Source organism: Bos javanicus, chromosome X (assembly GCF_032452875.1).
Source record: "Bos javanicus breed banteng chromosome X, ARS-OSU_banteng_1.0, whole genome shotgun sequence".
Lineage (NCBI taxonomy): Eukaryota > Metazoa > Chordata > Mammalia > Artiodactyla > Bovidae > Bos > Bos javanicus.
In genome coordinates, this window is record NC_083897.1 from 133,619,900 (window position 1) to 133,632,988 (window position 13,089).

General features: G+C 42.2%; 1 protein-coding gene across 6 annotated transcripts in view; it reads left to right on the forward strand.

The window, feature by feature from the left end:
- The window catches only part of CTPS2 (CTP synthase 2), a 113,332-nt gene that overhangs the window by 15,982 nt on the left and 84,261 nt on the right, over positions 1-13,089 (forward strand). For 5 of the 6 annotated variants that reach the window (XM_061408071.1, XM_061408069.1, XM_061408074.1 and 2 more), the window contains 5 exons: positions 514-684; positions 5,207-5,307; positions 11,756-11,872; positions 12,020-12,103; positions 12,988-13,068. In XM_061408071.1, the coding sequence (XP_061264055.1) occupies positions 514-684; positions 5,207-5,307; positions 11,756-11,872; positions 12,020-12,103; positions 12,988-13,068 (554 nt within the window). Of the gene's footprint in view, positions 1-513; positions 685-5,206; positions 5,308-10,488; positions 10,688-11,755; positions 11,873-12,019; positions 12,104-12,987; positions 13,069-13,089 lie in introns of those variants that run through there. The other variant, XM_061408075.1, reaches the window with a different exon arrangement.

Genomic DNA, 13,089 nt, shown 5'->3' on the forward strand with positions numbered 1-13,089 from the left:
TCGATGGTGCTGTTGTGCAGGTGGTGGCTTATTGCTCACTTTCTTTTTGGCCTCAGTTTCACCAAGTCACCCCGTGGGCTAATGGAGGCTCTGCTTTTTATCCACTGTCTGTTTAATAGTGTCTTTACCCAAGATGGGAGTCAATAAGAAAATTTTCTTATGCCAATTTCAGAGTCTAGGATACCGATGCTTCGAAGTCAGTTGCTATTTGTTTTTAAAACTGCTGTTTGAAAGTCCCTTTCTCATATGGTATATGATGAGTTTGGAAAAGCTAAATCTTGAAGACAGAATTTCAGTAAGCATTTAAAAACTACCATTATAGAATACTAGAATTTTTCTAATGCATTATCATGGGTAGATTAGAATTACTCAATTTTCCAATTAAAATAAGGAAATAGTGATAGACTATGGCTTATAAATGTCTTTACCAGCTTTTTAACATATTGTGTTCATCTTTGGAAAATAATCTACTGGAAGCAAATTTTTAATTTTTACATTGCCTTTTTATCCCAGGTGAAGTGTTTGTCTTAAACGATGGTGGAGAAGTTGATTTAGACCTTGGAAATTATGAAAGGTTCTTGGATATTAATCTTTATAAAGACAACAACATCACTACTGGGAAGATATATCAACATGTGATCAATAAAGAGAGGCGTGGCGATTACCTGGGGAAAACAGTACAAGGTATTATATTCCACAAACACTAGAGGGCCCTGTTGGCTGAGCACTCTCTGCTTAAAATAGACCTAAAGATGAGGAGGTCCCTGTGCTTTACAAGCTTCAGTCCTTCTCAAATCCCTCTGTTCTTTTCTTTCCTTCTTTTTCCCCACCTCCAATTTTATTGAGATATAATTGACGTACAGCACTGTATAAGTTTAGGGTATATAGCGTAATGATTTGACATCATACAATGGTGACCACAATAACTTTAGTGAATATCCGTCATCTCATATAGATGCAAAATTAAAGAAATAGACAAAAATTGTTTCCCTTGTGATGAAAGCTCTTAGGATTTACTCTTTTAATTTATATAACTTAGAACCATGTTAATTATTAATATATATAATTAATATTGGAGAAGGAAATGGCACCCCACTCCAGTTCTTGCCTGGAGAATCCCAGGGATGGGGGAGCCTGGTGGGCTGCCGTTTCTGGGGTCGCACAGAGTCGGACACGACTGAAGCGATTTAGCATAATTAATATATTTATCATGCTGTACAATACATCCCTAGTACTTATTACTGGAATTTTGTACCTTTTATCTGCTTTCATTGGCTCAAGTGGTAAAGAATCTGCTTGCAGTTCAGGAGACATGGGAGATGCCGGTTCAATCCTTGGGTCAGGAAGATTCCCTGGAGAAGGAAATGGCAACCCACTCCAGTATTCTTGCCTGGAAAATCCCATGAACAGATGAGCCTAGTGGGCTACAGTCCATGGGGTCACAAAGAATCGAAATGACTGAGCACACACTCATACATCCATTCCCCTGACCCATAACCACAAATCTGATATATTTTTTCCCGTTTGTTTTTTAAGTATAACTAACCTACAACTAACCTATGGGGCTTCCCTGATGACTCAGATGGTAAAGAATCCACCTGCAATGTGGGAGACCTGGGTTTGATGCCTGGGTTGGGACGATCCCCTGGAGGAGGGCATGGCAACCCACTCCAGTATTCTTGCCTGGGAAATCCCATGGACAGAGGAGCCTGGGAGGCTACAATCCATGGTGTCGCAAAGAGCTGGACATGACTGAGCAACTTCACAACCTACAACACTATGTTAGTTCCTGTTATACAGCATAGTGATTTGGTATTTCTATACATTTGAAAATGATCACTACGGTGTCTATTACCATGTCACCATGCAAACTTCAAGTTTATCCTCCATGTTCCTGATTGTATTTTCATCAGTCTTTTCTTTGTTACTAATGTCATTGTTTCCTTTAGCCCCCTTTTCTGCCCTCTTTATCTTTCTCTCTTTAGCTTTTATTTATGAAATCCATAGGGAATCTTCATCACATATCTGATTGGGTGTAGATCTGAGTCAATTTTTGTCCTTAATATGTTCTTTTTCTACTTTTTTCTTGAATCTTTGCATTGATGATGATTACTTCCTTTTGAAGAATAGCAGTAGGAAGGAACATGGGATTGAACAGGAGGGCAACATGATGACTTTTTTCACCAACCTTTTCCATTGGTCACATGTTTCTGTCAGGTTGGTTTACTTCTACAAAATATCAGATTGATTCTAGTGGAAACAGATAGTTCTTTTATTAAGCAGACACTCCCAAGACATGGGAGCAGACCAACGGCAAAGGGGTGGTAACAACTCCCACTTGGCTTCCCTTTTTATACTCCCTGTCTCCTCTTGATTCTGTCCTATGCAAAATAGGGCTTGTACCCACCACCAATCAGGAAAGGGAATGCAAATTGGCATACACACAAGGCTGATTGACAGTTGCAGGTTACATAATAACAGGCTGTATTGTACATGTCCTTCCCATAATTCAGTCTGTTATAATCAGATGTATGTATGTATAGAATATTTATGAACCCTTAAAGCTGGCTACGGTTACTTGAGGACACAGCTGTGCATCAAGGGCGCATATGCTGGAGTTGGAGAAGCCACTGTGGTTATTTCTGTAGCATATTGTGAGCTCTCCTGGGTGTGTCTGGGTTGGTGTTTAGACATCAGCTTGCATCCTTTTCGGCTAGACCACCCCTCTTGCTCATGGCTAACTTCCTACCTAACAATTCTGATTATTCTCTTTTGTCCTCTGCAACCCTTACCCCTTGTATTCATAAGTTCCTATGTGGTAGGGAACAGGCTAGCAAAGTAATGCTCAAAATTCTTCAAGCCAGGCTTTAACAGTGTGTGAGCTATGAACTTCCAGATGTTCAAGCTGGATTTAGAAAAGGCAGAGGAACCAGAGAGCAAATTGCCAACATCCACTGAATCATCAAAAAAGCAAGAGTTCCAGAAAAACATCTACTTCTGCTTTATTGACTACGTCAAAGCCTTTGACTGTGTAGATCACAGCAAACTGTGGAAAATTCTTCAAGAGATGGGAATACCAGATCACCTTACCTGCCTCCTGAGAAATCTATATGCAGGTTAAGAAGCAACAGTTAGAACCAGGCATGGACCAATAGACTGGTTCCAAATTGGGAAAGGAGTATGTCAAGGCTGTATGTGGTCACCCTGCTTCTTATATGCAGAGTACATCATGTGAAATGCCGGGCTGGATGAAGCACAAGCTAGAATCAAGATTGCCAGGAGAAATAACAATAACCTCAGATATGCAGATGACACCACGCTTATAGCAGAAAGTGAAGAAGAACTAAAGAGCCTCGTGATGAAAGTGAAAGAGGAGAGTGAAAAAGCTAACTTAAAACTCAACAACATTCAGAAAACTAAGATTATGGCATTCAGTCCCATCACTTCATGGCAAATAAATGGGGAAACAGTGACAGACTTTATTTTGGGGGGCTCCAAAATCACTGCAGATGGTGATTGCAGCCATGAAATTAAAAGACGCTTGCTCCTTGGACGAAAAGCTGTGACCAACCTAGACAGCATATTAGAAAGCAGAGACGTTACTTTGCCATCAAAGGTCCCTCTAGTCAAAGCTATGGTTTTTCCAGTAGTCATGTATGGATGTGAGAGTTGGACCATAAAGAAAGCTGAGCACCAAAGAATTGATGCTTTTGAACTGTGGTGTTGGAAAAGACTCTTGAAAGTTCCTTGGACTGCAAAGAGATCCAACCAGTCAATCTTTAAGGAAATCAGTCCTGAGTATTCATTGGAAGGACTGATGCTGAAGCTGAAACTCCAATACTTTGGTCACCTGATGCCAAGAACTGACTCATTGGAAAAGACCCTGATCCTGGGGAAGATTGAAGACAGGAAGAGAAGGGGGTGACAGAGGATGAGATGGTTGGATGGCATCACTGAGTGGATGGACATGAGTTTGAGCAAGTTCCAGGAGTTGGTGATGGACAGGGAAGCCTGGCCTGCTGCAGTCCTCGGGGTCGCAGAGTCGGAAATGACTGAGCGACTGGACTGAACTGAACTGAACTGCATGGTAGGGTTAAGATGCTAGTTTCCCACCCCGTTTAAATCACCTTCAGGTTGCAAAGCAGGTGAGAAGTAGATAAAGAAATTGGACAGATGGAGCTCAAAAGATCAGCTATGTTACTGCCGACACTGGATGGTGTGGCTTAGATCTCTATTGATGCAGCTGTGCTTTCTAATAGTTTTTCTCTATTGGGAAAACCTGCGGGAGGGAGAGTTTGCTGCCTCATACCAGTCACCTCCCCAAATTAGGGAAAGGGCAAGGTCCCAAACCTGGACCTGCAGTCTGAGTGCCTGTGCTGCCCACATGGAGGGAGAGCTGACTTACCCAGTCCTCACAGAAAGGTGTTGGGCTGGGCATGCTGCAATGGGTCGTTCCAAACGCACCAATCAGAGACGACTTCCTCCCGCCTGGAGTGAGGGGGAGGGGTGCCTGGGAGCCCCAAGGGCTGGTGGGGCAGGTGACTGACTTGACAGGCGCTTCTCCACGTCAGTTTCCCAGAGGCCACCATTTCTCCTTCTTACGTTGTATTAGGTTACTTAATTAGAAACAAAAACACTTTTTTTTTGCTTCTTTGGCTGAGACCAGCTGCTGCAGGCTTGCTCAGCACTTAGCCCGGAGCTTCGTGCTTGTGGAGATGCCACCTTTTAGCCTCTTCAGCTGACAGTAGCCGCTGCGGGCCTCTGGTCAGCCTGCAGGCCTCCTCTACAGCCTCTCAGTGACTCCTCCCCACTGGCTGGTGGGCTGCCCAGGGTTTGCAGGGCTGGGCCACTCTGCGTCCTTCTTCCCCTAGGAATTTGGCATTCAGCACCCTTAGCAGCCCTCCTTGCAGTTTTTAGTTGGCATTTTAGATGTTTTCTAGTTGCTTCAAAGATGGCACTTCTGCTCTGTGTTTCTCTGGGGTTGGTGGATTTCAAAAGAGATGGCATAACATTAAATGACTAAATCTGTGTTGGGTCAGTAATATTAATTTCAGGGACATGGATAGTAACACTTAGGACTGGAGCTTGTCTCATTTGCCAGGTGGCTTTCAGGTTATTTGGGAGGTCAACAGACACTAATACATTCATTTCTCATAACCGTGACACTGAAATACACTTTTGTGCTAATTATTACCTCTTTCTGCAGTTGTCCCTCACATTACTGATGCTGTCCAGGAGTGGGTTATGAATCAAGCCATGGTGCCTGTGGATGGTCATAAGGAAGAGCCCCAAATATGCGTTATTGAGGCAAGCATGGAACTTTATTTCTTTATAACTTTGTATCCTTATGAGTTAAAAAAAACTTTTTTTAATATGGAACTACTGAGATTTTTATTTTATTTGTTAATTTTTTTGTCCGCACCCTGTGGACATGTGGGATCTTAGTTCCCCAACCATGGGTCAGACCTGCGCCCTCTGCCATGGAAGCAGGAAGTCTTAACCCTTAATGGTTGGACTGCCAGGGAAGTCCCTTCCTTATGGGTTTTTAAGCAGCTGATCTTCCTTCATTCAAGGAATGTGAATAGATGGTATCATGTATGCTGGACACCCAGCTAGGAGGTAGGATTACAGCATGGAGCAATATAGATGGTCTTTGCTCTTTTGGTCACAAGTCAGTGGGCAAGATTGGCTTAAACTGGATAAGTATTCCTGGGGTGGGCATGCACCAGTCTGTAAGTGGGGACCAAACAGTTGCAGAATGCATTCTACTCAGTGCTATTTGCAAAATGCTTTGAAAGTAAAGACGGAGTTAGGGAAGTCCAACTGTAGAGGTAATTTGGAGGTGAGAAGTGAGTATTAGCTGTTTAAAGAAAGAGCATAGTATTTTTACTTGCCACTTGTTCACTGCTTCCCTTCCTCTCAGTGTTCAGAATGAGAATAACATCCATGTACTCCTTATCTAAATGTCAGTTGATCTAACTGCCAGGCAGGAGAGGAGAATAATGAACAATTTTTGTATCTTAGAGGCAGACTGCCCAAGTTCAAATTTCTATCATGGCCCCCAAACAGTGTTTGGCTTAGTGGTTAAGAGTCTGGAGCCAGACTGCTTGGGTTCATAGCCCAGCTGGATCACTTATCAGCATGGCACTGACACACACAAAAAACTGTGTCGTGAGGTGGAAGTGAGAAGGAGTGCTGGAGGCAGAGAGGGAGAGCACACTCTCATTTAACCCTGTGAGGGTCTATAGATACTGTTAGTAGCTGGCTGAAAAAGGAAGCAAAAGTATCTCAGGTTAGTAACCAGTAGAATTACCAGTTAGATTGGGATCTGGGGATAGGGGTACCAGAGAGCTGTATCCTCATCTGTCACAGCAGGAAGTACACCTACATCCTTTAGCTGTGGTAAGTCTCTTCAGTCATGTCCGACTATTTGCAACCCTATGGACCGTAGCCCACCACGCTCCTGTGTCCATGGGATTTCCCAGGCAAGAATACTGGAGTGGGTAGCCGTGCCCTCCTGCGGGGGGATCTTCCCAACCCAGGGATCGAACCTGCATCTTTTATGTCTTCTGCATTGGCAGACGGGTTCTTTACCACCAGCCCCACCTGGGAAGTCCAAGAGGGTGTCTGAAATGGCTAAGTCAAGAAAGCTGAGCTGGATGAACTTTGGTTTAGAGATATGGAGGTCACCAGAAGAAATCCCAACAGAGAAGTTAAAGTACTTGTTTTGGGGAATCAAACTTGGGAGAGGGAAGAGTGGGGCAGGGAACTCTTGCTTTTTATTGTAAGTTCTGCTGTACGATTTGTTTCTTTAACCATGTGCATGCATTGTTTTAATTTTTGAAAAAGCACAAATTAATGCCAACTGGAAGGTGCCATTTAACAATATCAGTATCTTAAAGATCAGTCCAAGATTGATTTTATTCAAGCCCAGCAGAGGGATGGACAAGCCCTCACTCCTTTGGTTTACACTGATTGTTTATTGCAGAGTACCACCTTGTCCAGTATGGTAGCCACTCACCACATGGGGCTGTTGAACACGTGAAAGCAGACCATTCAAACTGAGGTGTGCTGTGACTTTAAAATATAACTGGACTTCAAAGACTTAGTATTAAAAAAAAAAGAATGTAAAGCACCTAATAATTTTTAAAAAATTGGCGATATGTTGAAATAATATTTTGGATATACTCTGCTATATAAAATGTAGTGTTAAAATTAATTTCTCCAGTTTAATTTTGCTTTTCTAAATATGGCAACTAAAAACTTTAAAATTATGTACATAACTCACATTATATTTCTGTTGGACTGTGCTGGTCTAGTGCTTTCACTGATTTTTGCTGTTGTTCAAGCAACAGGAAAGAGAAAGGATCTTCCCAGAATTGGCCCCTGGGCTCAAAAGTAATGACCAAGTCTGAACATTTTTTATAACTTTTCTATTGATTTCTTTTCTCACTTTTAGGTTTTGATAGGTGAAGGAATAGCTTTTTCTTAATCCCAGGAAAAGTTCCAAATGGTCATGTATATGAATGTTTTTGCATTTTATTCCTTGATTCTGCTCTTATAAAATATATATATATGTTTTAAATAATAATAACAAAAAAGAGAAAAGGAAATGTATTTTTAAAAATGTAATTGAGCTGCTGCTGAACTTCACCAAAAAATATAAGCCCTATTTGGCCATGGGAGAAGTCTTCTTAACACTTCTTTTTCATCTTCTTAGCTTTTCTAGCTATTGTTTTTTTAGAATCCTCTTTGAACAAAGCTTTTATACTGTGCCAAATTGTCCTCAGCAAAACCCCTTCTCTAATCAACCTTGTTGTTTATATTTGCTTATTGGACACAAATCAGGTATCCTTTTGGGTTCATTTTAAGTTGTGCTCAACAATTGTGCTTGTGCACAATGTAAGATTTTTAAAAAGGACCACGAAAGCTGATTTTTAGTTTTAAACATGTAGAAGCTGTTGAAATGTCTCCAAAGCCTTTTTTTGGCAGATGAGCCCTCTGCTCCTTAGAGCAGTGGAGCTGACAGACTTTATTCCTATCACTGCAGGTCATCCAAGCATGAGCCTGGAATAGTTTACACCTGACTTAAAGGAATAAAAGATTTCTTCTTTCCCCCCAAAAAGGCCTTCTTTACTTTTTTTTTTTTTTAATTTTAAAAGTTGTCTTAGGGGGATTCCCTGGTGGTCCAGTGGTTAAGACTCTGAGTTCCCAATGGAGGGAGCATGGGTTCGATCCCTGGTTGAGGAACTAAGATCCCACATGCTGTGTGTCCAATAAATAAAATAAAACAATTTTTTAAAAAAGTTGTCTTAATCTTCTTGTATATATATATTTAATTTTATTGAAGTATGGTTGATTTACAATGTTGTGTTAATTTCTGCTGTACAACAGATTCAGTTATACCTATGTAAGGACTCCTTTAGTTTTATTTTTACATTTTAATTAAAAATTTCTGCAGCTTTATTGAGATATAACTGACATATAACATTGTATTCGTTTTAGGTATACAACATAATGATTTGATGTATGTATATATTGTGAATAGATGACCATAATAAATTTAGTCAACATCCATCAACTCACATAGTTAAACTTTTTTTCTTGTGATGAGAATTTTTAAGATTTATTCTCTCAGCAACTTTCGGAGAAAGATTCCTTTCCTTAAAGGTGAAGTGGACATGGCACATCTCATAGATTTGCTTGCTGCTGCTTCAGTTTCGGCTTTGCATAGATCTTAAAATGTTGTTATGGGTGATATTTTCCCTGTTGTACTTGAAGAGAATTAACTTAGGACTGCTGCTGCTGCTGCTAAGTCACTTCAGTCGTGACTACTCTGGTAATCATACTGAAAGTTTCTTATCACAGTGAAGATAATGGTGAACCAAAGGAGAGGTAATGGTACTTTGCAAATTGGCAGAGAGAATGCAGTACCAGTATAGGCCATGTGGGGGCAAAAGCAGATAATCTTAACAGTTTTTGCTTCCTTTTCTGGATTCCCTGCTTATTCCCAGAATACCTCCCCCATCAAAAACCAGAAAATGGCTCTTTACAGTTTAAAGTGCAGACCTCTTTTTTTTTTTTTTCCCTATTTTTTCCCCATTAGCTTCTGATGCATTATAGTTAGAGAGCACTTACACCCCTCACCCTCCCCCTCCCCGCCAGTTTCCTGATTGCATGTTTTATTTCTCGGATTTTCATAATTAAGTTTGTCATTCACTTACAGAATGACCATATATTTCTATCTGTTCCATAGCCAGGAGACTTGAATTTTAATTTTGTTTTGTTATCTTAGTTAAAGTTAGTAAAGAATAATTTCTTCTATAACAATGAAATCCTTGTACATCTTAGTTTGATCCTGTTGTACTTATGGTAACAGGTACTAGAATGCTGTGACCTAGGGCTTTATATTAAATTTCGAGACCTTCTGTCCTGTCCTATTAATCTAAATTCTCAGCACTGCCTGCAGGGCTCTGGGCTAGTGCTGGAGATACGGCAGGCAAGTTCCTGCCCTCAAGGACCTTACAGCCTAGTGGGGTAGAGAGATAGGAGTGGTGGTTTAGTTGCTAAGCTGTGTCTGACTCTTGCAACCCCTGGACTGTAGCCTGCCAGGCTCCTCTGTCCATGGGATTCTCCAGGCAAGAATACTGGAGTGGGTTGCCATTTCCTTCTTCAGGGGATCTTCCCAATCCAGGAATCAAACCTGGGTCTCCTGCATTGCAGGCAGATTCTTTACCCACTGAGCTACGAGGGAAGCCCGAGAGGCAGGAGATAAGAACTCAAATAAAATAAGGGCACCCTGTGCTGTGTTACTAGGAAGGGCACAGACAGGGTGCTTTAGGTGGGTGGTCAAGGTTGCACTCTGAGGGGCATACAGCTCCCTCGGCTGAAGGATAAAAGGGAAGTAGGTGAATATGAAGAAGGTGAGTAGGAGGGCCTAAGGGGCAGGAAGGAAGAGCATGGCCTGTCTGAGGACTTGAAAGGCCAGTGAAATTGAAGTGCAGAGGTGGGGGTGGGAGAGTAGGGGGATGGGAAAAGGGCAGGTGGGAGTGGGGACATGAGGTGAGATTAGAGACATGTGCAAGGGCCAGATCATTCAGGTCCTTTTGTTAGCTGCCTAAAGAAGTTTAGATTTTATTTTTAGTGAAGCAGTGAGCTGTTGAAAGATATAAGCATGGAAGAGATGTATTCTGAATTTTAAAAGGTCACTCTGCTGCTATATGACAAACAGTTGGTAGGACAGGAGAGGGTGGAAGCTAAGAGGCCATTAAAATTGGGGGCAGCCAACTTTGTAAAGGGCTAGATAGTAAATATGTTTAGTTTTGCTGGTGAGAGAGTCTCTGTCACAACTACTCCACTTTGCCATTGTAGTGCCTAGGCAGCCTTGGGCGATGTGTGAGTGGGCGGGGCTGTGTGCTGGTACAGCTTCGTGTGTAAAACCAGGCAGCAGGCCATCTCAGCCACCCCGGGCTTAGATGATTGCAGTAATCCCAGCCAAAGGTTATGTTGGCCTGGGTGTCTAGGGTGGTAGCAGTGGAGAGGTTTGCAAGAATATTTTGGAGGTACAGCTCACTGGATGGGGTTGGCTAAGGAAAAGCAGGTGCATTGAGGATGATTTCCAGACCTCTAGCTTGAACCAGTTACTGGGAAGAGATGCTGTTGCTGAGATGAGGGAGGAAGCACAGAGGTAAGCAGGCTCAGGGCTGTGGGTATCAGGAGTTCAGTGTGGGACATGGTAAGTTTGAATACTTACTGACCCATCTGAGACATCAAGGACAAGTTGGCTTTAAAGCCCAGTGGAGAGGTCAGGGCTACAAGTAGATTTTGGACCCAGTCAAGTACTCGAAGCCAGGGAATGTGGTGAATTCTGGGCTTGGGTCCACCAAGATCTCTTCTTCCCCAACATCCAGATCATTCCACTTAATGCTCAAGTTTTATTCTTGCTTATTGTTCTTTAGCTCTGCCTTATTTTCCTCGCTCACTTCTGAGCTCCTCAGGAGCAAGCAGGTTGTCCTAAATTCTTCCTGGGGGCTTCTTTATAGTGTTGAGCCTGTAGTAGATACTCAAATGCTAAAGAATTAATTTAAAAATCCATGTGATAATCTTTGAGTATTTAAATATGGTGAGGATGAATGGGTTAAAGTGAATTTTATCTTCATCTAAAGTAAAATGCTTAAGTAACTTTATTGGCAGTACAATGTAAATTAAGTTAACATTTATCAAAGGATTACACTGTCAGGAATATTCTCAGGGCTTTTGGTACTACTTGTTTCAGAGAGCCAGCATGTTTTAATAGTAGTGATTTAATTCTGGTAGTACTACCATTACAGGGAGGCTGTTCAGCTACATAGAAGGGTGTGTGTGGGTGTGTGTGTGTGGGCTCATGCAGAGATGGAGAGAGAATGCTATTTCACACCGGGCAGAGCCAGATGGCTCTCTGCTTTCTCATATTGTCACTGGATTTGAAATCTCCCTTCTAGTGGGACCACTGGTAGAAGCTAACTGATCTCACTCCTGGCGGTGTATATTCTGAGTCTTTTTATCTGCTTAAAATTCCCTTCTCTTTTCTTAAAGTGCTCCTTTTCTTTAAAAAAGTTTGTTTCAGTCTTGGTGAGATGAAGGGTTGATAGCCTTTTAGTAATCCCCCATTTTCAGGGGACTTTAGTTCTTATGCTTAGTGTATTAAGAATTGTTCTATTAGGCTGTATACCATGGAATCTATATGACCTCTTGTGTCTTTTTTCCCCATTCCCAGCTGGGTGGCACCATTGGAGACATTGAAGGAATGCCGTTTGTGGAAGCGTTCAGACAATTCCAGTTTAAAGCAAAAAGAGAGAATTTCTGTAATATTCATGTTAGCCTTGTCCCACAGGTGAGTTTTCCAGATAAGTATGTAGACAGCAACTCCTGTAGGTTTTCCTGTGATGCTCTGTTTACTCCACCTTTTAAATCAGGGAGCCATTCATTATCCAGAAGAGCCAGATGTTCAGCATACTGACAGTGACCCATTTCTTTTCAGCCCAGTGCTACCGGAGAACAAAAAACCAAACCCACACAAAACAGTGTCCGTGCGCTGAGGGGATTAGGCCTGTCTCCCGATCTGGTGAGTTAAGGAGTGGGTAAGTTTTGTGGACTAGGACCTCCATTTCCTAATCTGTAGCATCATCTGAGTCTTAGCTCTCAAATAGTTTCAGTGACTGAACTTTTTGTATCTGGGACCTGGGGAAGGTTTATTCCCTCATCATCAACTGTTGCTTCACACATTTCTAAATTGGCCATCTGTTCTTCTCCAGGCCCTCATCTGATTGGCCACACTGACATCTGGGCAAGTACAGTGTCCTGTCATTTGTGTGGTCCCTGGGTCCTTTGGAGAGAGCTGGGACCTGGGAGATTTCCCTCTGAGCCTGCTAGGTCAGGTTAGCCCTTCTTTTGTTTATAGCAGTAATCCAATTATGGCCAGTAGTCTAGATCACGGGTGGGCAAGTAAGGGCTTGCAAGCCTGCTGCCTATAGGAAGTTGTGCTGTGACACTCTGCCACTCATTGTCCACATTTGTTTATAGCTGCCTGTGTGCCATGGCAGAACCATTGAGGAGTCAGGGCAGCGACTGCATGGCTGCAGAAGCTAAAGCTTTTGCCATTTGGCCCTTTAGAGAAGTGTTTGCCAACCCTTGGCCTGGCTTTCTTCCTGTAGTTTTAGGAAGTAACATTTGTGAGCCTCGTGTCTGTTCACCACATATGCTGTGACATTTCTTACCAGTGGATTTATGGTGAGTTTGGTTACACTTGCTTGTATTAGTGCTCAGACCAGTTTCTAGTAACCTAGTGGGATGCCAAGGATGGAGAAGTCAAGTCTCCATAAAGTCAAGTCAAGACTCGGTCAAGTCTCTCAGAGCAAAATTTAACGTAGCTTCCTCCTGAAAACCGATGGCGGTGTGAACAGCTTAATAATTCTTGCCTGCTAACCTGTGCATGATGGACTTTGACAGATTGTCTGCCGGAGTTCAACGCCCATCGAAATGGCTGTGAAGGAAAAGATTTCTATGTTTTGTCATGTGAACCCTGAACAGGTTAGTGCTGCTCTTTAGATT